At 49.1% G+C, this 24,552-nt stretch overlaps 1 protein-coding gene across 1 annotated transcript; it reads left to right on the top strand.

Annotated features, from left to right (window-relative positions):
* The first annotated feature begins 371 nt into the window (after positions 1-371).
* Positions 372-22,413, top strand: LOC135235232 (calcium-independent phospholipase A2-gamma-like). Its single transcript, XM_064300521.1, has 10 exons — positions 372-521; positions 6,121-7,785; positions 10,022-10,174; positions 11,081-11,238; positions 15,150-15,244; positions 15,800-15,971; positions 17,694-17,751; positions 18,590-18,784; positions 19,629-19,824; positions 22,128-22,413. The coding sequence occupies exons 2-10, from the start codon at positions 6,202-6,204 to the stop codon at positions 22,388-22,390; spliced, it is 2,874 nt and encodes a 957-aa protein (XP_064156591.1). The 5' UTR covers positions 372-521; positions 6,121-6,201; the 3' UTR covers positions 22,391-22,413.
* The last annotated feature ends 2,139 nt before the right edge of the window (positions 22,414-24,552 follow it).

Genomic DNA, 24,552 nt, shown 5'->3' with positions numbered 1-24,552 from the left:
GGAACCCTTGGCCTCTCTCTGACACATGATGCCTACTACAAACTATTGTGATTTATAACCCACAATATAACAACTATAAACAGAGAAAGAGAAGGAGAGAGAGAGATACAGAGAGAAAGAGACACACAGACAGACAGATAGATTGATCAACAGATTGATTGATTTATCTATTGATCCGTTTGTCTTATGTTCACAAGACAGCTGAATGCCTGCCTCCACTTAGAGAACGAGTTAAAGCAAAGCTCAGCTTAGCAGAGCGTGCCCCTTCTGTCACATCAACAAGCAGGTGGCCCAGAAAAGAAACTGTTGACTAACCAAGAGGCTCAGCCAATCAGCACGCAGCTTTGCTGTGCCCAAGCCAATGGGAGCTCGGGAAGAGAGGGTCTGCCTCAATGTCACAGCTTTAGCCTGTCGCTGCACCACAGAAGCGTCGCTAAGGGTACACAGGGACACCCTCCAACCCAGTTTAGGAAACTTTAGGAAACAGGAACAGGAAAAGGGGGGAAAAGTGCTGTGTCCAGGTGAGTGCACCTGCTCTCTCTTTCTCTCTCACTCTCTTTTTCTCTCTCATTCTCTTTCTCAAGGTTACTCTCTGTAAGGGGCTGTGATTAAGTGGGGACAGAGTCCAGTAGTGTTTGACCTTCCCTGCGTGTTTACAAACACACGCGTACTGACATCACAGGCCTGCTCTTACATTAGTAAGTATAGTCGTGTTTTTTTCTGGTTATAAGAGAGTGAGCTTTTTTAATTTATACGTTTAGTGCTTAAAAAAAATAAATAATAATACATATATATATTTTCTTCCACCTTTACAGCGGAGTAAAGTCATATTTAAATGTGTGAGGGTGTATTTGAGGACAGTACAGAATTGCTATTAAATAATTTATCAAACTTTGGATACCCCATTTCCTTGGGAGATGGAACACAATTCTTTGTTGTGTGTTCTCTTTTTTTATTTTTTATTTTGTTTTATTTATTTTCTGGTGCCTGAGTGACTCAGGGGTTGAGCTTAACTTGGGGGTGAAATACCATGTGCAATACTGGAGAAACCAGAATAGATCTTAACCTTGAGAACAGCTCATTTAAACGCGCATCCGAAAGTGACTCTTCATCCACACAAGTTAATTGTTCCTTGCAGCACAGCTGTGCCCATAATTACTCTGAGAAAGTAGCATAAAGGAGTGGGGGAAAAAAAAAGTTTTATGAACAAATATGAGCGCTATTTTTATAGCCCTACGTGTCCGTATTTGGAAACTTCGCAGTGAAAACAACGGGTGTTAAAATCCGTGCGGAACACTGGCAGAGAACTAATTAAATACCAGATGGGGGGTGATAGCTGAACCTGTCATGTCGAAGTAAAGTTGTCTGACTTAGAGCGGCATTAATTAAACCGCAAGACGAGAAGAAAAACCCTCCTCCTCTTATCGACTAATTTCATCGACGCGGGTAAAACTGCACCTCTCGGCTGTTATCGTAAATAAACAGCGTTTGTGCCGGCATTGTAATACATTTCCAATGAACAGCAGCGCAGTATGTTTTCAACATGGCACTGCCCATAATACTCAACTCAAAGGCAGCGGGATAAAGAATCAGGAAATCAAAGCCAATGGGGTTACTGAAGCTAATAAAGGAAACTGCGGATTTAAAAAAATTATATTCCGCAGTGGCCTCTGTGGATTGAATTGAAGGAATGCTTGCTGTGAGACGCTCAATGCTTTGATGATAATGGAACAAAATAAATCGTCACTTCTTCTGTGGTTTAGTACTCGGGTAATTACTTTAGTTCACCGAGAGACGAGCAACCTGCTTCTTGCTTCTCGTTGAAGAGCAGCGAGTGTTGAAAGTCTCCACCAGAAGGAAACAGATGTTTCAGGACGTGTTCAGAAAGTACGCACACGTAATAGGGAAGAGCGACAGTGCCTGATACTGAAAGTGGTTTGAGAGAGCTGGTCCCTCAAACTGTTTCTATTGGCTGCTATATTTCTGTGAACGTGCTCCAAAATGTACTGTTTTACCTAGTGACAAATTGAAAGACAACTTGAATTTGTCAATAAGTTCAGAATCTCAACCTAGCATGTCGTGAGGTCATTGGTCAATCGTGCGTGTGTGTGTGTGTGTATTAATGCATGGGTATAAGTATGGCAGTAATATTCCATATCTTTCTTTTTTGTGGAGGGGTCTGTTTTAGCGGTACTGCGGGTGAGCTAAGAAGGCAATCTGGATGCGCGGCGTTATGAAATGAGTCCGCTCTGGCTTCCATACGCCGCAGACCTCCAGGCTTAAAGCCGCGCCCTTTATTAGTTTCCACGTTCCCGCCAGACTCCCACGTTTGTGATTATAAATTCAGCCCAACCGTCCCCGTTTACATAATACAGCAATAAGCCTAAGCTCGAAAAAAAAAGGAAAAAAATTATATTTGCAGCAAAAAGTGCTTCTGAACCCCGACCTTCCTCACAGCTGAAGAGCTTGTTTGGGACAACAGGAGATGCTTCGAGGGCGAACGTGTGAAGCCTTGGGAGACCCCGCTAACGTAGCACACCGGCGCTCGCAACCGTGGCGACAAAGTAATCGCCGTCGCCGGGGGTTACCCCCGCCACCGAGGGGTAAGGAGCGACGCAGCCGCCGTTGGGCCTTATCCGCAGCTGGCGTAGCGGGACCCGGGCGGGGGGGGCCCGTGTGCCGGAGGGCGCGGTTTACTTCCCGCAGAGCGGCGGCCGCTGTCTTAGGGGCCTATCGCCATGGAGACGGCGAGCCTTTCGGCCGCACGCGTCGCGCTCGCGCTTCCTCGTCACTTCGTGCCGCTGACGGTGTTGACTGCGGGCGCGCGTGTGGGATCAGGTGACGCCAGGCATCCACACGCCCCGGCGCGCATGACATTTAGAGTGTGGCATTCTCTCACGCATTTGAGTGGATATGGGGCTAGGCGGGGAGGGGAACAGCCAGACCCCCCCACCTCCCCCTCCCTCCCCCCCCCCTGCTCCTCCCCTCCTGCCGCCCCCCTCCCCTCCCTTTTGCTTCTCCAGGACAGCATGACTGGCAGCCCTAGTCGAGCGACATGACAAACGACAACAACCGGACGTAATTGAATTTGCGGACGCAGCCCGAGGGGGGGGGGGATTGGGGGGGGCGATTTTTCTGCACCTGTCGGTCGCGTGGGGGAGGACGTGGGCTTTTAGCGCACGGCTCACATGGAGATCGGCGTGCCGCTCGCCGCCACGCGGAGTCGCCGTTCGACCTGCCCGTACCCGGAGGGCTGGGCCGTACAGGCTCGGAATGCACAAGTGACTCTGATTGGCTGGCTGTTGCCATGACGCTTACTGGGGCACAGCACAAGTGGCCGTCAAAATGGCTACCGTATTTACTCAGTCCAGTCTCAGCAAGGCAAGTTTGGCTTTGGGTCATGTCGGCAGAATATGTGGGCGTATAAGGAAATTATATATATAGTTTCTTATATTATGGAGTGGAGTTGTTATTGCGCTGAATATCTTGTGTGGCAGTAGAAACTATGGCCCTCAGGCTACTTAAGAAGTGGCTTAAAACTTAAGATCTGGCTTAACACTTAAGACCTGGCCTAAATACTGTGTGGATATATTCTAGACCAGGGGGTCTCCAATCTTATCCAAAAGAAGGCCACGGTAGGTTTTTTGTTTTAGCCCAGCACTGAGACACCCGATTCAACTTATCAAGGTCTTGATTGACGACCATGATTAGTAAATTAGTAGAATGAGGTATTCGTAGTGCCAGGCTAAAATAAAAACCTGTACACACACACACACACACCGGCCCTTTTCAGATAATATTTGGGACCTCTGCTCTTAGCCTGATGATGAAAATGGCCTGAAGGGCCTATAGCTCCCATTAACCTCCCAATTTTTTTTTTTTCTAGCACTTTTGGGACTCGTGTGCATTTTGTGGCAGAACATTGGCAACCTTTACTTTAGTTACTGGTGTGAGACGGAGTTTAATGTGTTGTAAGCGCGGTGGTGATTGCAGACGCCCCATTAGTTACTCCGCGGTCGCTATGTGGCAGCGGGCTGTTACAGAGTTAATTACGCTAAGGTAATTGCCACATCGTCGCGTTTGTTTAAAGTCACATATTTATTTTGTCGACCCCAATCTCTCTTCCTTCTCCCCACCGTCCCATTACCACTACTATTTCGATCCAGTCTGCCTGCTGCTGGAAGAAAAATGAAAAGAGTAGCTAAAATTAAGATGCGAAGAAAACAATTTTTTTCCCCCAAAGCTTCAGAAAACTCTTGATTGAGGAAAGACAGTTAGAAACTAACAGGGCTTTTATTTTTGTCAGGCACATTCGCTGATATATTAAGAGAAAACCACAGGAAGCAAACGCGCCAATGCGTTTCAGTGCAAGGCAACCTTTGACTACGTACGTGACGTGGGGCTGTACACGGTATAGACTGCACGTCTGTGTAAATGTTGTCAGTCAGTCGCATAGAATGTGCAGTCACGTTATCCAATCGCTGTCGTGTGACAACTAGCCACACCCACACCGTCATGACCAACCACACCCACGCCATCATTAACAACCACACTCACACGCCCACGCCTTCATTATCAACCGCGCCCAATTGCTACAATTACACCGCAATCACCTGCCAATAAGCCGTCACGTGGCCACATGATCAAATTCATAATTGCTCGCGGACGCTGATGAGGAAAAGAAAAAAAAAGCCGAACTCATTCTCGAAAACAAGCGTCTCCATTCTTGAATGAAGGATCATGAATAATAGATGATGCGGCCGGTTTGATTCGCAGCCTTCTCGCTGGCGCTCGTGTCTCTGGTGGCAGAAAAGCATTTAAATATCAAAAGGTACATTAGCCCCGGGGCTTGGCTTCATTTAATCCGTAAACACGACGAAAAGCAGGCCAAAAGGAACGAGGCAGGCCAAGGCTGAAGGTAGTTAGACGCGAGTTTACACGAGTAACCCCTCCGTTTCCGTTTGGCAAACAAAGATCGAACTTCTGAGCTTAAATAACTGCTTCCAGTTGACTTCTCTCGCTCCCCAGCGCGGCTGGAGATGCTGTAAAGATATTCATTTTCTTTAAGCCATTTTATATGCATCAAACGCTTGTTAGCGCTATGCAAATGTCATGCATAAGCTCCTGGTATAATTGGCACAAGCGCAGCAAGCCTTTCAGAAAAGGCAGAGAGGTCGTCCGTCCAAAAAATAAAAAATAAAAATAAAATCCTTAACTTTCCGCATTGTTTTAGCACATTATCTCCTTCTCTTCCTACAGTCATTGTTTTTTTTTTCCCCTCCACTAAAGAAAGATGAATGTTTCAAATTAAATTTGCCTTTAAAATAAATGTGTTAAAATTCCTGGAATGTTAAGGACAGCCAGATGCTTTGGGACATGGTTCAGCCGCAAATCTTCATAATAACTCTTTGAAGTACACCTGCTCAGTTCATACCTTTTAATGGCTGAGCCGCTAACATGTGTCACCATGTGCTGTCATTGCATCAGCGGTAATTAATAAGACACAGGGGCTACGTGGCTAATTATGAATAATGAGCGGGTATTCTGCGGTAATGTCCACGCTGCCCACCCCCCCCATATTATGTGAGACAGGTGATGAATGAGCATCGGGTTTATTTGGCTATTTTTTTTAAGCTATGAAGCCAGTCGGTCACAACCCAACTGAAGAGGTCTAGACTGAACTCAAACGAAAGCTTGATAGCTGATTTTTATCGAAACGACATTAAGATCGAGTTTTGCTCACAACTGTGAAAACGGGTTTTATGCCTTCGGTGTTATAGGCTGAATCTTTCCCCGGCGGTGCGACTCTGTCAGACCAGGCCTGGCTGACATTAACGGATCTCTGATCAGGTTCTTAGCTACGGGGGGATTGGCAGCCGCACAAGGGAAGCTTAAAAACTTGTACTGGGGCCAGGTACATTTCATATGTATAGGGCATAGGCGGAGTTTGACTTGTAAGCACGGCGAGCGGGGGGGGGGGGGGCGTGGGGGGGTGTGACGGTCACGGTCACGTACGAGGGGAGGGGGGGGGGTTGCTACAAGGGTGCTACATTCTGTTTATGCCACAGCACATAGGGAAACAAACTGATCAGTGACATCACTTCCTGCTTTGTTTCTCAGGTGTCAGGTGCTTCCTGCTCTCATGGTTTGTGCTGCCACAGCCTCACCTGAGAGTTGAGAGCCCTCGGACACCGCCGCCCAATGGGCCTGTACCTGAACACCTGCCTGTGCCGGGCTCACCTGTGCAGGAGGACGGCCAGGCTCAGGTACCTCCTGGCCGTACTCAGAACCCTCCCCCGCCCGGCCAGGACCCCCCTCACCCCGTCCCGACACACCTGCAGCTGCGCCTGGCCTCTCCCTCCCCCACCCCCAACACTGACGGGACAGGCCCTGCCGAAACTGGAGCGGGTGAAAAGGGGGGGCTTTGGCTGGCTGGCGAGTTCTAACCCACGTGGGAACATGCTCAGGGGGCAGCCGAAATGTCTGCTCTGCCAGCACATGCGTGCCGGTCGGGCCTACTCCAGCTCCAGCTCCGGAACCAGTTCCGGGTCCTACTCCAGCTCCAGCTCCGGTCCAGGGCCCGGGTCCAGCTCCAGTTCCAGCCGGGGGGGCTGGAAAGGGGACGCTCCCATCGGGATTCTGGAGGAGAGCAAGGCCGCCCTGCAGCTAGGCTACCTGGGCCAGCGGCTCGGACAGTCCTTCCAGTACCTGTCCAGGCACGTCAACGCCTACTTCGGTGGGCCGGACACGCCCGCTCAGGCCACGCCCACTTTGGCCCCCTACGAGAGGGCGGGGTTTGAGGGCGGGGAGGCGGGGCCTGTGAGGAGAGGGAAGAGGGGTTGGAGTCAGAGGCTGGCCAATGAGAGGGCGGGGCCAGAGGGTGAGCTGGACGTCTCAGCCAATCGGATGGAGGAGACGCCCCCTGCCCAGGCCGGGGGAGGCCTTCAGCTGTTCCACATCAGCGCGTTCACCGCCAGGCTGGGGGAGAGCTACAGCTACGTGGCCCGCCACATAAACTCCGCCTTCTCCACGGCCGTCGCCCGGGAGACCCCGCCGCCCGGGACGGTCACAGACGAGATGACGCCCACGAGGGTGCGGAGGAGGAAGAGGAGGACGGAGGTACGCAGCGGAGTGGGGGGCACTGGCGGAGGTTCTGACCGGGTCCAGGTTGCGGAAGCCGCTGGAGCAAAGCGGGACGCCACGCCCGTAAAGCCGGAGGACCCCGGAGTTTGGGACGAGGTCTACCTCCACCTCGCCCGTCGCGTCAACAGCTACTTCGGGGCCAAGGAGGCCGACGTGACCCGGGAACCGACGCGGGCGCGGGACCCGCCCGGGGCAAGGCTCCGCTCGGTCGCCACGGCAACTCGGGCGCCCCGCCCGGCGGGTTCGCCGACAGGCCCCGCCCTCGGGCTCAAGGGCCCGCCTCCAGCGGCCAATCAGGAGGCGGAAGCCCTCCAGCACAGGTCCCCTGGCCTGTTCCACATCAGTAGCCTGGCAACCAGCTTCGGGGAGAGCTACGCGCAAATGGCGACCCACGTGAACCGCTACTTCAAAGGCCAGAGGGAGGGGGAGGAGGGGGAGGAGGAGGAGGAGGAAGAGGAGGAAGAGGAGGGGCTTCAGCAGGCTGATTGGCAGGAGGCGGGGTACACATCTGTGCCCCCCCAGGGAAGGGCTCAGTCCTTCATTCGGACGGCCATCTCAGACCTGCTGGGGAGCTATGTGGGGGGGGCCGTGGGTCCGTCCGCCCCCACCGCCTCACCTGCGGGGACCATGCGAAGCACACAGGTGAGTTAACCCCACCCCCAAACACTCACACACTCCCCCACATATGATCCCTATACAGATCCTCACTCAGAAAATCAAACACCCCACTACACTACACACACACACACACACTCACAGACATACCCTCGCTCCCCCCACCCGCCTCCACATACACACACCCACACCCATACTGTCTGCACTGTGAGCTGTACACGGGTCGTACTGTGAGTGTACCACGGGTCTGATGGGAGTCTGTACCACGGTCGTCGTGATGCTGCAGAAAGTGGTGGCCGGCGGTAACTAAGGGCTCCCGGCCGGAGGTGCGCCCCCCTGGGCCCCCGGCTCAGTGGCAGCGGGGCCCTGGATCAGTAAGCGGCTTCAGTGCCGGCGCATTTCGGTATTCATTCCTTACCCCTGCTCCCCGCTCCCCGCTCCCCGCAAAAAACTCCCCGGCTCGCGTTCCATTAACGAACGTCCCAGACGTGGAGAACTGCAGGCGACAGGCGCTTGGCGCGCGTGCCGGTGGAAACGGCGGGGTAACCGGCTCTCCGCGTAACCGCGGAGACCTGGACGTCGGCCAAGAGCGGGACTAGTCAATAGCTGGGCGCCTCGCACGCCCCTCTCTCTGCTCTCGCCCCAAAACACATTGAGTAGCACAGAGGTAAGGTTCGCTCAATCGGCTGATTTCTCAACGTCTCCAAATTTATAATTAATTCACCTCTCTCCAAAACTACAATACCCATGGTACCTGAGGTACGGCAGTTGTAGCCTCGAGGCTGAAATGTAGTTCAAAGGTGGCATTTGTATCCATCTCCCCTGTCCTCGTGCGCATGCATCTCCGTATCTTTGAACAATGCAAATTTGCGCACCGCATAAATCTTTCCTTATAATTAAATTTACAGCGGTGTGCTGGAAACCAGCTAGGCCTCTGGAGAGGTCCTGGATCCTACCTCTCTCTTAAATGGATTGAGGCAAAAGGGTTCTGCCCGACCGTAAGTCAACACGAAAAGAAATCACCTCCTGTTTAATTACGCTGAGAAGGGAGAACCTACTTTCGGTTGGGTTTTTAATTAAATGTGCGGGTCGGAAAAACAAAGTGGCCCAAAAGTGATTCTCGACTTTCTGATAAGGAATCACTTCTGATGAAGTGCTGCTCGGTTAATCAACTCCCTTAAATTTTTTAGGTTTGTTTTTCTTTTTTCTTTTCTTTTTAAGTCGCCAGTTTTGCTGGCTACAGCCTTGGGCAGAGATAATGGACCGGTTCTGAAAGATTTGAAATAGTCAAGGGTCAAATGGGTTTTTGAGACGGATTCTCAATCTCTCCGAGAGATTCACGATACCGTTGCCGCGCCCTTGTGGCGAGGCTGTTGCTTCTCTGCAAGGTCACTTCTCGCAGTCAGGGTGCCAGTTCTGCTCTAGCGCCCCCTGGTGTTGGGACACGCTTTCCGCAGCAGTCAGGACAGCAGAAATGTTAGCCATCGACTGATGCAGGCTGAAGACGCACATTTTTAGACTACATCTCAATTTCCCTCCCATTATTTCCTCCATTTTTGTAGTTTTATGCCATTTTTCTAAAATGATTTTATGTTTCTCTTCATGGGGCTTTGTGTTTTGGTTCTTGGTTAATGTCGTTATCTCACTCTAGCGCTTCAGTGATGTTGCATGTTCACCTTCGGGGAACGTTGTTAGCCAGGTGTGGCAGTACTGCTCATGTAAACCAGGTGAACGCACCTGACGTCGTATTGGATAAGAGTGCCTGCTAACTGAATATGATGTCATTATATTATGACATAATATACCATTCATGCTAGTCATTCTTAATGTCATAGTAAACATTCTTTTATTTATTTTGCCCTTCCTGTTATATACATTTCTAGGATATGATACGTAAAAACATAATAGGTCAGGCTATATCCTCCAGAAATTCCAGAAAGGCCCAGAAATTCATTTTTGTTCCCTGTAGGGGACATGAGTTCCTGGTTTTAATCTCAAGAACCATTATTGTACTATGCTGAAGCCTACACTGGAAGGGACATTCAGTAAAAATATATATCTATTTTTGTATTTTCACTGCAACATGCTTTTATCATCCAAGACACTTGTATTATGTCAAAAAAATAATATTCTTAAAATACTTACTTTTTTGTGCTTGGTCTCAGGAGGATATGATAGATTCAGACAGAGAATAATTGCTTTCTTTTCTACTTTTTTTCTCCACATGTAATAATATCTCCCTTTCACCACTCTACCCCCCCAGGTTGTTGGTGGGCGGAGGCAGGCAGAAGCAAAGACTCGGGTTCTAGTGAGAAAACTTCAGCAGGCTGCCAACCCAGCCTCTCTCAACGCCTGCATCGAGGAGCTGAACAAACACCTCATCCGCTACCCAGCATGCACGGTGGTGGCCTGGCAGGTACCTAGGGGGGCCCCGAAAAACCAGACCCCACAGCAGATTTGAGAGAGAACACCACCCCCCCCCCAACAAACCTTCACAAATACAAATGGGATAGGGCTTCACCCCCCCAACCCTGACAGGAAGTCCCAGTCCTCCAGAAGCAGTTACTGCTGCTCATAACTATACATCAATCCATCCACCCATCCATTTTCCTAAACAACTTATTCCTGGTCAGCGTCCTGATGCTGGAGCCTATCCCAGCATGCAGTGGGTGAGAGGCAGGAATACACCTAGGACACGCTGCCTACCTGTTCACACGTTACACACACACAATTCACTCACACACTCATACCTACGGGCAATTTAGAGTCTTCAGCCAGCCTAACCTGCATGTCTGTGGGACTGTGGGAGGAAACCGGAGCACCAGGAGGAAACCCACGGCCCTTGATCTGGATTTGAACTCCTTACCCTCTTTCTGTGAGGCAGAAGTACTGTTCACTACACCACTGTGCTGCCCTAACTTATCCAAACCACAGTTACCTGGAGTTCCTGTTAATGAACTGGTGAAATTAGAGCACTACACATAGGGGTCCGTATGTTTGCATGAGCACGGGGGGCTAACAGTCCGATATTGAAAGCGATATTAAATTTATTTATTTATCGTGTGATTCCTCAGGGCTGTAATGCCAGGAATGTGGACTTTTTCATCGGATTCAATTCCTCTGGAGTGTGCAGTGTTTTTTTTTTATTTTAGCTGCATCGCATGTCTGTAGTTATTTATCCAGAAGATGTTAGGCCCGGCCTGTCCAACCCCCCCAGTCCCCCCCAGACACCCCCCCAGGCCCTCAGCCCCCCAGCCGCCCCACAGACCGCCGCCCCCCCCCCCCCCCCCCCCCCACCCAAGGCTCTCGGCTTTAATTACAGGAGAAGGCTGCAGCCCTGCTCCTGTCCCGGAGACGTTTCCATGGAGACGACCAAGAACTTCAAGGTGCCATAAGGGAGAGCTTGGCCCTGATTGGCTACGTGGATTCGGTCAAAGGCCGAGGAATAAGGATTCTCTCCATCGACGGCGGGGGCACAAGGTACAGCGGATGCTGAATTTAAAATGCTGGTGACACTTCACCCCCTGATTTAAAAAAATACAATACTGTGCAAAAGAAACAGATATTTGCCATTTTTACTTGCAGTAACACCTGAAACTAAGACACAGAACTATCAGTAAACACATGTAAAGTACGCTAAAATGTATATATGCACGTACACAGTATGCTTTTTATTGGTAATATATTTTAGTAAAAAAACACAATGAACAAGTAAGCGTCTTGATGAATGTGCATAAAATACATAATATATAATTTTCAACACATTTCACATAATCGGGATGAAAAACATGTGAGACACACTGAAAAGGGGCCTGACAGTACATCTGTGTTTGAAAGTCGATGTTGCGTCTGCAGCTCGGACGTTCTCTAACGCTGAGAATCTCCTCCAGCCGTTTCGCACCGTGAGTGGAAGGCGGCGTCCGTCGCTGCCTCTGTGAGCCCGAACCATGAAAAAATTATGTTGCGGGAGCGTGCGCACGTAAAAGCCCTGTGGACTGCCGGCCCGGGTGTGAATGGAGATTGAAAAGCATCTCTGTGACACCGTGACCCCCCCCCCAACCGCCCCCTCCCTCCCCTTGGCCGCAGGGCACCTCTGTGTCCAGCCAATGCAGGGAAAGACCTGAGGATACTTTTTTTTTTTTAAGTTAAAGAACAAGAAACAGACGGGAGAGAACAGACAAACACGTTTCCTTGGCTCATCAAGCTCATCTTCCTGATTTACATGCGAGTGAGGGCCCGGGCGTTAGGAGAGAGAGGGGAGCCATTTTACAGAAGTAAAAACGCACGATGACTGAATAATTTAGGGCGATCCAAATTAAATTATGCAGTGGAGATTTCAGAAAGTGCCGTTGCGGTGTTGCTGTTGTTGTTGTGGCTGTTGTTGCTGCGGCTGTTGTTGTTGTGGCTGTTGTTGTTGTGGCTGTTGTTGTTGTGGTGTTGCTGTTGTTGTTGTGGCTGTTGTTGTTGTGGCTGTTGTGGTGTTGCTGTTGTTGTTGTGGTGTTGCTGTTGTTGTGGCTGTTGTTGTTGTGGTTGTTGTGGTGTTGCTGTTGTTGTTGTGGCTGTTGTGGTGTTGCTGTTGTTGTTGTGGCTGTTGTTGCTGCGGCTGTTGTTGTTGTGGCTGTTGTTGCTGCGGCTGTTGTTGTTGTGGCTGTTGTTGTTGTGGCTGTTGTTGTTGTGGCTGTTGTTGTTGTGGCTGTTGTGGTGTTGCTGTTGTTGTTGTGGTGTTGCTGTTGTTGTGGCTGTTGTTGTTGTGGTTGTTGTGGTGTTGCTGTTGTTGTTGTGGCTGTTGTGGTGTTGCTGTTGTTGTTGTGGCTGTTGTTGCTGCGGCTGTTGTGGTGTTGCTGTTGTTGTTGTGGCTGTTGTGGTGTTGCTGTTGTTGTTGTGGCTGTTGTTGTTGCGGCTGTTGTTCAGGACACGCAGCTCAGTAAAGACCGGGGCAGATGAGGTACACAATGTCCCTCATTTTCAGCTTGTCTATCACCCGTGAATTTCCACAGGAACGGTTCCACCGTGAAATTTATATGGGAAAAATGTCCTCATTCGATATGATGCTGGAGGGGACATGGGATGATTCTACAGGTCATGACCCCCCCCTTCACTACACCCTGAATCATCCTGAATTATTTACAAAGCTGGGTGAAAAGCAAAGTAAAAGTGTCAAAATGTAAAAAAAAAAAAAAAAAAGGAAAAATGGTGTAGAACAGGGGTGAGCAGAGTTATGTTACCCAGTGCTAGTGTGCGTACGGGATTCCTCCAGTCACTCAGACTTAATTAGCTAATTAGCACCAATCCACTAAATTAACCAATTAGCACCTTTCATCCTGAGATCACAGAGAAAGCCTTCATATTGGCATACAGGAACAGTCATCTAATCAGCTGCTATTTACGTATGTGCCGATCAATACATTTTGCCAAAGTGTCGACTCGTACATGTGAGGCTAATTAATCAATTAAGAGCATGAAATTGGCATGAGGTCCAGGAACAGATTCGCTCCTGCTTGTCCACCACTGGTACAGTGGCCCTGAAGAAGGACGACAGCTTAACGTCCTGGCAGCTTTGCGCCTGTCCTCAGCGCCTGTTTTCTATTTTTTATTTTTCCCTGTTTCTAAACCTGCAGTGACAGGGATATATTCTGGCCCGGGAGCCGCAGAGTGTATCCCCGTATATACACCTTAAATTAAAAAATACGAAATAAACCATGAATGATCGGACAGAGATCCAATCACAATTAAACCAGCTAGTGTGGAAATTCGTTTTCTTTCCAGACCATTCCGGTGTGGGCTCAGTGGGTCATAGAAACTTGGCTGACAGACGACCGCAATGCTGCCTCAGCCACCGGCCACAGGCGTTTTTGTACATCGGACCACGACTGAAGATAAATGTCTTTTTTTTGTGTGTGTGTCTTTCCACCAGCCTGGTAACATAGAATCTCGAGGGGCAGTGCTGTTGATCGCCATCATTTTAGCCATAACTTATCGATTCTGATATAAGATTCCATCCAACAATATGCTTCTCTTTGGATGTCTTCCAACCGACACAACCCGCAACAACAACACCTGTGGTGCTAGATGATGTAAAACCTTCCCAGCAGGCACTGCTTTAGCCTTTCTGCTGCCCTAGGGGGAGATTGCAGAAGGGGGCGGGGGATGGTTGTGTACCTGGGAGGTTGTGGACCAGAGGGTTTGTGGACCGGGGGGATTGTGGACTGGGGGGGGTTGTGGACTGGAGTGGAGCGGGAGCCATTGACTATCACGGACGCATCACGAGGATTGATTATTTTCTGTTTTCCCCTTCGTTGGGTGCCCCCACAGATGAATGGCGCCCTATGCGACCACCCTTCCCTAGAACCCGCCCTGCTTCTCAGCAATCGTTACTCAAACAACCCGCCAAACAACCTATAAATCAGTCGCCCAAATCAAGCGAATCAATCAATCAATAGGGCAGTGAATCAGTCAGCCGGTCAATGAGCCAACCAGTCGGTCGTTGTCATCAGACAAACCGTTACAGGCCACCTCACTGAGCGTTTAATATTAACATAGGAACTGATGGCAGTCAGGAGCTTTAATAGCAAAGAAGTCAAGAGCCGACGATCAGAATCAAGCTTCGTTCGATGTGCGTCTCTTCCACAAAGACGTCACCACAGCGGACTTCGCGCAGCGCGTTTCTCTCACGAACGACTGACTCCGAAGCGTACGACGGAAACTTTGGGGAATTGGAACGACGCTTTTAACGGCCGAAACCACACAGAGCGGAAGCGGCAGAAGAAGTGAGAATCGATCAATCTCCGCTCCGTTTGAGACCGAAAGCGCTGAGCGGCAAAAAAATAACTCATAGAAGCTTCGCTCTTGAGAGGACGAAGACCATTTAACAAGACTTTCCCCCCACTGTCGGTCCCCTGGTGGCACGGGAAAAAAAACACATTTTGAGCGCAAATCAAATGTGTTAAGGTCTGCTAACGGAACCGAGGTAATTTAAAAAAAACCCGAAATCGAGCTGGAGCAGCCGAGGGGAGGTTCGCAGCCGCGTCGTTTTATTAGCATGCTTCTGTCGTTAGCGCCGCGGAATCGATAAACGTTTTCTTGGCGGAACGTTGAAGAATTCCGCCGCTCCGCGTTCCGCGATCTGTGTGTGTGTGTGTGTGTGTGTTTTTTCCTTCTTTCTCTGCTTCGGCGGGTATCACTTTGTGTAAACGCGTGCTCTGCGATCTGTGTGTGTGTGTGTGTGTGTTTTTTCCTTCTTTCTCTGCTTCGGCGGGTATCACTTTGTGTAAACGCGTGCTCTGCGATCTGTGTGTGTGTGTGTGTGTTTTTTTTTCTTTCTTTCTCTGCTTCGGCGGATATCACTTTGCGCAAACGCGTGTTTTTTAGCACGGCTTGCTGTTCTGTGCAGAGGGGTGGTTCCGCTGCAGGTGCTGAAGCGCCTGGAGGCTGGCACCGGCAGGCAGGTGCACCAGCTGTTTGACTACATCTGCGGCGTGAGCACAGGTGAGGCCGTCCATGAGTGATCCGTGAGCCCTCCCGCACACGACCTTCCCCGCACACGACCTTCCCCGTAAACAACCTTCCCCGCACACGACCTTCCCCGTACACGACCTTCCCCATAGCCACTTCCATCACCATCCATTAATTACAATGTAGGACACGAAGGGATTCTGCGGAAACACACACTGCTCTCTTCTATCTCGTTGGAAATTTGAACTACGGTTATGATCCGTCCCCCTGGGGATGAAAATATGCAATTCATACGTCTCACTCTCGCCTCTCTCTCTCTCTCCCCCACTCCCCCTCTCCCTCCTTCCTTCCCTCCCTCTTCCTCTCACACTCTCCGCCCTCTCTCTCACCTCTCTCTCCCCCGCCATCTTCCCCCCTTTTCTTTCTCTCCCCTCCCCCCCTCGCTCTCTCTCTCTCTCTCCCCCTCTCCCACTTTCTCCCTCCATCTCTCTCTCTGCTCTCTCTCTCCCCCTCCCCCCCCTCCTCTCTCTCCCCCTCCTCTCTCTCTCTTTCTTCCCCCTCCCCTCTCCCCCCCCCTCTGTGAGTCAGGAGCGGTGCTGGCCTTCATGCTGGGCCTGGTCCGTCTCTCCCTGGAGGAGTGCGAGGAGATGTACCGTCGTTTCGGCTCGGACGTCTTCCGGCAGAACCCCTTGGTCGGCACCGTGAACATGGGCTGGTCCCACTCCTACTACAACACGTCCACCTGGGAGGCGCTTCTCAGGTGCGCAGCCCCACAACAACATCACATCACCTGACATTACGATCCCTCAGCAGGCACGCGCACCCAGAGTTGAGAACATCAGTGCAATTCTCGGGAATACAAAATTAAAAAAGAACCCAGCACCACCAGTAACCATTCAGCTAACTTACAGTGGTTTGCTTTTTCACGCTGTGCACGCGTGTATTTGCACTGGTTCACTGTATTTATTAGGTCTATTGCAGACCTGGGAAAAATACTTTTGTACTTTTGAAAAATACTGTTGATCTTGCCTGGTGTAATTGGGCCTGCCAATATGACCAGAAAACGAGGTTTGCACTTTCTGAGAGTATTTTTATTGGTTCCAATACACCAGACAAGATCAGTAAAGCATAGAAAAGTATTTTAAATCCAAAACAAATACGTATTTGACCCATGGCTGGTTTATTGGGTCATTAGGTCTCTAGAAAGATCACACTTAAGAGACTTGTCCATACTGGAACAGGAAGGCTGTATGGCACGAATAAGAGTACACTCTCAGAAATAAATCCAGAAATTTTACCTTTCTAGGTACTGAATGGTACCTTTTTTTATGGTTAAGGTACAGTTCTACCTTCAAGCGGTACTGCCACAGCGACAAGCAATTGTACCTAGAAAGGTGCAATCGCTTGTCACTAGTTCCTTTAGGGGCACAGTTTTGTACTTGTACAGAATTCGTACCGTTGTGTACCTTTATTTCTGAGAGTGCACTGCAGGAAACAGGAGACGTGAGCACCATACTCGAGAGTCAGCGAGAGGGCACGGAAGCAGAGTACGTGCGCAGAGCAGAGCGGAGCGATATGGAACCCAGCCCCTCGTTTTAAACGGCTGAAGTCGGGCTCCGTCCCACGATCGGTTTACGGGGACGTTTTTTCCGCACCATCTATTTTCGGCTCGACTCGGCCGGCCCGCTGATTAAATTAGGCTTTTTTTTTGTGGGCCTTCGCCGGCAATAAAGCTGATAATGGAACTGTTAGGCCTGCCGCTGTCTTCATAAAGACTCTCCAGTAAAACAACAGCCGTTTTCTTGTTATTCTGTGCTCATTTGTTCAAATCCCTTTGAAAAAATAAAGTGTTTTACAAGCGACTGTGTGCTCAATGCGAGCATTTATTATTTTTTTTCCCCCGTAAAGATTCACAGAATTATCAACGGCATAAACACAGCTATCACCCAAGTCAGGTTTTTTATCTTTCTTTTTTCTTTTTCTAGCTCTTATTCAGAAACTTAACACGAGCAGTCTGTTGAGCTGCCGTCAGACTAGAGTAATATAAACGAGCTGAATATCATTTATAATTTACAGCGCGTCGCATCGCGGATAAACTCGTCAGTGATGAAAATAATTGACTGAAACACTTTGCGAGAGTTGAAAGTAATCAGCGGGTGGCAATGATTTGTGTACAATGATTTTGTTTGCCGTTTTGTGGCGCAAGCAGTAGAGTTATAAAGTTTTTGCTTGAGGGGTCCGCCTATTTGAGAATACATGGGGCCCGGTTGGAGTCGTACTTACAGTCTCACAACATTTTGCGCTCACATATAACAGGTCATTTCTTTAACACACCTCCATCTCTACTTAAGGGGAACACAGCACAGCACTTGCAGCACAGTCGTTGTTAAAAAATGTCCCTTTGCAACACAAAAATTGACACAAAAGTAGTAACTTTGATGCAAAATGTCTTGAAAGTCATCACATGCTGTTGTATATGCAGGGAGAAGATAGGCAATAAGGTTCTGATTAAGACTGCCAGGGATGAGCTGAGCCCCAAGGTAAGACTGCAGTCCGGTCTCAGAATTTAGGAGCCACAGTACTGTCTGTCAACTACTGACACTGATACCGATACCGATACTGATACTGATACCGATACTGATAACGTTACCGATACTGATACTGATACCGTTACCGATACCGATACTGACACTGATATCGATACCCATACTGATAATGATTGTTATTAAGTATTATTATTATTATTATGTAAACTACACTCTACTATGCATAATCAGACTCGTAATATCAACTAACTTTGCTGCATTCAGATGCTTCACCTAAAAGACACTTTTTAAGGAGTATCTGGTCTGTTATAAATAAATAAATAAATATTAAACATTTTCTTTGATGTAAGATCCCTCCATTTTCAATGGTCCCTCTCTCCATGGCAACAGTGGGGTAATGAATCATCACAAGGCCTGTAAAATCATCATAATCCCCAGAGGAACTGTTTCACGATCAAGAGTGAACACAGTTTTTTTTTTCATTCAAGATTGATTTCACATTACAGTATTGCTCATTAGAAAGTGTCTTTTGCTCTGACCTCCGTTTGCTCCTGCGTTCCTTGTTTTGGGTTAGTTCTAGTAAAGTTCTTCAGGTAAGTCAGTCCTTAGGCTAGTAATGGTTTGATGGTTTGACTGTACTGGCTGTTGAGCACCTGTTTAGCCCTCTTTTTTGTGATCAACTTTTTATCTATGATTCAAAAATACAAGATTCGAAATTACAATCCAGTTTTCATTCTACACCACCCCGTGTTTAGTCCTCTTATGTAGCTGGTCTGAGGTGTGTCTGGCGTCCGTTCTGTCCCGTCGATCACGTCCTCCTGTCCCGGGACAGGTGTCAGCGGTCAGTGCCGTGGTGAACTGGGGCACCACCCCCAAGGCCTTCGTCTTCCGAAACTACAACCACGCTCCGGGACGGCTCAGCCGCTACGCCGGGGCCTCGGGGCACCAGCTGTGGCAGGCCATCCGCGCCTCGTCCGCCGCCCCCGGGTACTTCCAGGAGTTCCCGCTGCACAGCGACATACACCAGGTAACTACATACACCAGGTAGGCTCATCATTATCCTACATACACCAGGTACGCACCTGATACACCAGGTAACTACATACACCAGCTAACCTTATCATTATCCTACATACACCAGGTATGCACCTGATACATCAGGTAACCTTATAATACACACACCAAGTATGGGCCTGATCCTACATACACCAGGTATGCACCTGATACACCAGGTAACTACATACACCAGGTACGCACCTGATACACCAGGTAACCTTATAATACACACACCAAGTATGGGCCTGATCCTACATACATCAGGTATGCACCTGATACACCAGGTAACTACATACACCAGGTACGCACCTGATACACCAGGTAACCTTATAATACACACACCAGGTATGCACCTGATCACACATATAACCAGGTAACCTCATCATTATCCTACATACACCAGGTACGCACCTGATACACCAGGTAACCTTATAATACACACACCAGGTATGCACCTGATCACACATATAACCAGGTAACCTCATCATTATCCTACATACACCAGGTACGCACCTGATACACCAGGTAACCTTATAATACACACACCAGGTATGCACCTGATCACACATATAACCAGGTAACCTCATCATTATCCTATATACACCAGGTATGCACCTGATTATACATACACCAGGTATGGGTCTGATCATTATCATAAATACACCTGGCATGGACATGTCATGATCATACAAACAGCTGGTATAGACATATCATGATCATGCATGTACCAGGCATGGACACGCCAATATCACACATGCTCCAAGTATGGACATGCCATGATATACCCTGGTGATGCTCTCTGTCGCCCCCTGCAGGACGGGGCGCTCATTCTCAACAACCCGTGCGCCCTGGCCGTTCACGAGAGCCGCCTGCTCTGGCCCACCCGGCCCTTCCAGTGCGTGCTGTCGCTAGGCACCGGTCGCCACGACAACGTCAAGAAGGGCCCGGTGACCTCTACCAGCCTGCGTTCCAAGATCAGCAACCTGATCAGCAGCGCCACAGACACTGAGGGTGAGCCAGGAGCGGTGGGGTCGGGGGGGCGGGGGGCGGGGGGGGTTGGGTGGTGTTTATTTGGTATTGGTGATTTTTTTTGGGGAAGGGGGGGGTTACAGTGATTACATTCTTAAACAGGGAGAACGTTACTTGCCTGAGAACCTTGGCCAAACTGGACATAGTGGTGGTTTCACTTGTGCCATTTTTCATAGGTTTTTCATAAACCAGCTTTATTGTTTTTGTTTACGGTCTTACAATTTTAATTGCAGGCATTTAATAATAATAAACTATTCCTATAGCACCTTTCACGCAGAGATGCAGTTCAAAGTGCTTTATGCAGCTCAAAGCACTTTAAGAAGCAGATGATCTTCTACACAGCAGCAACTCACACAGCTTATAGTCTTTACGAATTTCATCTTCACTTATTTGGTTTTTTATTCAAAAAACAATAAAAAAGCACAATAAAAGATACATAAAAATGTATCATGATTTTACTTTAAATAAGCTAAAAATGATGAGCCAATATTATTCTCTATAATTCTCACCACCGCAGTATAATTTAATCGGCTGTTCTTAGCCTGAAATGCCCCGGTAAAATGATAAATCTTCGTAAATGGAAGAATGTGGCAGTTATGCAGTTACCCCGGGCTTGAATAACAAATGCAATGTCTATGGTAAAGAGTGAACGCCTCTTAACAGTCACATTCGTATTGGTAGTGCTGATATGTGGTCTTGTAATACCCCTGATAAGTCCATCCACTGCCCCTAAATGCCCAAAACCACTCAATGCCCAACTGCCCCTCAATGTCCAATGTCTCTCAATGCCCACTGCCCCTCAATGCCCAACACCACTCAATGCCCACTGCCCCTCAATGTCCAATGTCTCTCAATGCTCACTTCCCCTCAATGCCCAACACCTCTCGATGCCCACTTCCCCTCAATGTTCAGTGTCCATTCATTTCCACTGCCTCTCAGTGCCCTCCACACACATGACACTCTGACTCCACACTCATGCTAAAGAGCCCGTTGGCATGCTAAAGAGCAGCACAGAGGCGAGCGGGGTGCGGGGTGCGTGGGGCGGGTGCGTGGGGCCGGGGGAAGGCGGGCGGGGCCGTTAGCAGTGAGCGGGATTAATAACGGGGGGGGGCGCTTTAATAATGGAGAGACTACCAGGCCTGTTTCTACATCATTCATAATGGAGCAGCCCTGTCAAACAAAATATGGAAATGCAGGGAAAACAGGAGAAGTGCCTCTCTCTAATGTGCCGTGGAGAAGGGGCGGGAAGGGGGGCGAGGGGGGAGGGGTTTGTTTCAGCAAACTCCACGCGCTCCCGAGCAAAACAAACCGAAACTTAAATTGAGTTTCTGTTCCCCTCGCTCCCCCTCTCGGGCCGGCGTGGGTGCGATTGGAGCTGCTCCTGCTCCCCCCTCTCCCCCTGTACCTGAGGCAGGAGTCGCCTCACGCTCCAGCTGTTGGATCGAATTAATCTCCGGCCCGGGCCCGAAGCGGTCGGCTTTCGCCACAAAGCGATACTTATTCATCGCGCGCAGAGTCATAGCAGATCAACCGAATCATTAAATATGAAGACCAGCCATTTTTAAATGGGTTTTGAATAATGTCTTGATAGTACAAATATTTTTTAAAAATGCCCAATTTGGAAGGTAGTTTATGGGAATTTATGTTTTTTTTTGTTCCGCCAATTAACGAGGGCATGGTGTGGAACGCGACAGCTCTGCTGGCTTTGCTTGCGATTTAAGCAAAAACGAAATAAATAAGGACTGCGGTGCTGTGGGTAGCACTGTCGCCTCGCAGCAAGAAGGTCCTGGGTTTGAATCCGGCCTGGGGCCTTTCTGTGTGCAGTTTGCATGTTCTCCCCGTGTCTGCGTGGGATTCTTCTGGGTACTCCAGTTTCCTCTAATCTGCTCATTGGAGGCTCTAACTTTCGCATAGGTATGAGTGTGTGAGTGAATGGTGCGTGAATGGTGTGTGTGCCCTGTGATAGGTTGGCGGGCTGTCCAGGGTATATTCCTGCTTCTCGACCCAATGCATGCTGGGATAGGCTCCAGCAAACCCTCGCGACCCTGCCCAGGATAGGCAGGTATAGATAATGGATGGACCCTGCCCAGGGTAAGCAGGTATAGATAATGGATGGACCCTGCCCAAGATAACCGGGTATAGATAATGGATGGGCAAATAAGTGGCAAATGGCAATCCATCAGACAGGCGGTTCAACCACGTGACTGAATTTGTGTGTGAGGAGTGGGATCGCTTGATTTTTGGTTTGCTGGTGAGCTCATGTGACATCGCCCTCCGGCCCGCAGGAGTTCACACCCTGCTGGACGACCTGCTGTCGCCCGACACCTACTTCCGCTTCAACCCGACGCTGAGCGCCGGGGTGACGATGGACGAGTGCCGGCCGGGGGCCCTGGACCTGCTGCGGGCAGACACCCGGCTCTACCTGGACCGGAACCAGCCCAAGGTGGAGCGGCTGTGCAGGGTGCTGGGTCCGGAGCGGGGCGCCCTGCAGCTGGCCGGGGACCGCGTCCGGGAACGGGCCTGGGAGCTCCGGCACCGCTGGGCCTGAGAGCGGAACCAGAACCAGAACCGGAACCGAACTGGGAGCTCCGGCACCGCTGGGCCTGAGAGCAGAACCAGAACCGGAACCGGAACCAGGGACCAGAATCCGAACCAGAGCTAGAATCAGAACCATAACCAGGACTAGAATCAGAACTGGAACCGGACCCAGACCACAGAAAGGTTCCCTGACCCCATGCTCCATCCCTCTGCTTCAGGTTTCACAGCCGAAGGACAGCAGTGAGTCCACCTGCAGCCGAGAGCCCAGACACTGTGACACTGCGTCTACACAAGCACACACTTACATACACACTCACTCTTACACACACACACACACACACACACACATACACACTTACATACACGCACAAACACACACACATACACACTTACATACATGCACATACAGTCACACATGCTTACATGCACACACACACACACACACAGTTATATACGTATGCATACTGTACACACACAGACACACACACACTCTTACATACACACACACACACACACACACACACACATACACACTTACATACACGCACAAACACACACACATACACACTTACATACACGCACATACAGTCACACAAGCTTACATGCACACACACACACACAATTATATACGTATGCATACTGTACACACACAGACACACACACACGCACACACATACACACAGACATACATGCATGCACGCACGCACGCATATACGCACACTCGCATACATGCACACACATGCTTGCATACTGTTCACATACACACACACACACACAAGCAATACACTTCCCCCTTACCATCCTGCCAATCAAAAAACTGTTCTAGTCACCAGCTGTTTTGACAAATGTAAAAAAAAAAAAAAAAAGAACAGATATTGTGTTACCTCTTCTGCTCAGGGATGGGCCTTGAACATACCTTTATTCATTATGTGGGTCCCACGTTAAGAAGCTTAGCAATGTCGGGAACCTTCGCGAAAGGACAGACAACAGCAACAGCCATAATAACAGGCATAACTCATAACTACCATTATCCACCATCACAATTATACCTCATCAAACCCTTTTATCTGAAGGAGAGTGCACTGTTTAAATTTAGTGTGGCAAAAGCAGAGCTGTTTGAACAGTAAGAGATAATATTGGGCTTCGAAGTGATGAACGTACTGTAATTGTGCCCATCGTGCTATCGTTAGCTTGTCATAAATCACAACATGACGCGATAAGTGTTTTAATAGCTTGGATTTTAAAATCGCTGAAAGATATATTTATTTATCTGTCTCTCTGTGTGTACATGTGTACGTGTGTGTGTGTGTGTGTGTGTTGAGCCAGTGTGTGAGTGTGTGTACGCAGGCGTTGAGCCAGTGTGTATGTGTGTATGTGTGCATCTGTGTGTGTGTGTGTGTGTGTGTGTGTGTGTGTGTTGAGCCAATGTGTGAGTGCGTGTATGCAGGTGTTGAGCCAGTGTGTGTGTATGTGTGCGTGCATGCATGTGTATGTCTGCATCTGTGCGTGCGTGCGGGTATGCGTAGGTGTGCACTGTCGTGTATTATAAGTTGTTCCTTTGCAGTTTGATTTGTTTTTTTCCTGAGGTCACATGTACTTTGCACGTTACAGTTTATCGTGATCTTTTCAAACATGGCCTCTCAGGCAACGTGTACTTTCCCCATATGACCTGAGCAGAATATTACTGTGAAATGAACAACCTGACCCTCCGCTCTGCAATGCACTTTGCCTGCAACACTTTTAAATGCAAATATGCCTGTTATAAGCTGGAGTGCTCTTTCGTTGCTATTATTATTATAATTATTTTTTGTTGTGAAATGACTTTCCTTTGCAGCAGGGATGACTGAAGCCTCAGGGTTGTACATGGCTATCGCTAGTGGGGTGAAAGGTGGTGCCGATTAAATAAAATTTTGTTTTCTTAAAAGGGGGGGGATAGTGGGGGCAGACCAGGGGGGTGGGGGTGGCGATTGTGAATGGGGGGCGGGGGTTTCACGACTATCATGAATGCTACTCATGCACTTTTTTTCTCTCTTTGTTTGAGTGAGTGTACTCTTGATTGTGTTTATTGTCACAAGCCTCATAATTTTTTTTGGTAATTTCATAGAATGCAGATGAGAGGAATGTTTTGTTTTTCACAAGGACAGCCTCTCGATGCCAGCTCGCCCCCCCCCC

This window comes from Anguilla rostrata, chromosome 11, assembly GCF_018555375.3.
Source record: "Anguilla rostrata isolate EN2019 chromosome 11, ASM1855537v3, whole genome shotgun sequence".
In the NCBI taxonomy this organism is placed as follows: domain Eukaryota; kingdom Metazoa; phylum Chordata; class Actinopteri; order Anguilliformes; family Anguillidae; genus Anguilla; species Anguilla rostrata.
Note: the sequence above shows the minus strand (reverse complement) of the source record. Positions and strands in the feature narration are given on the sequence as shown.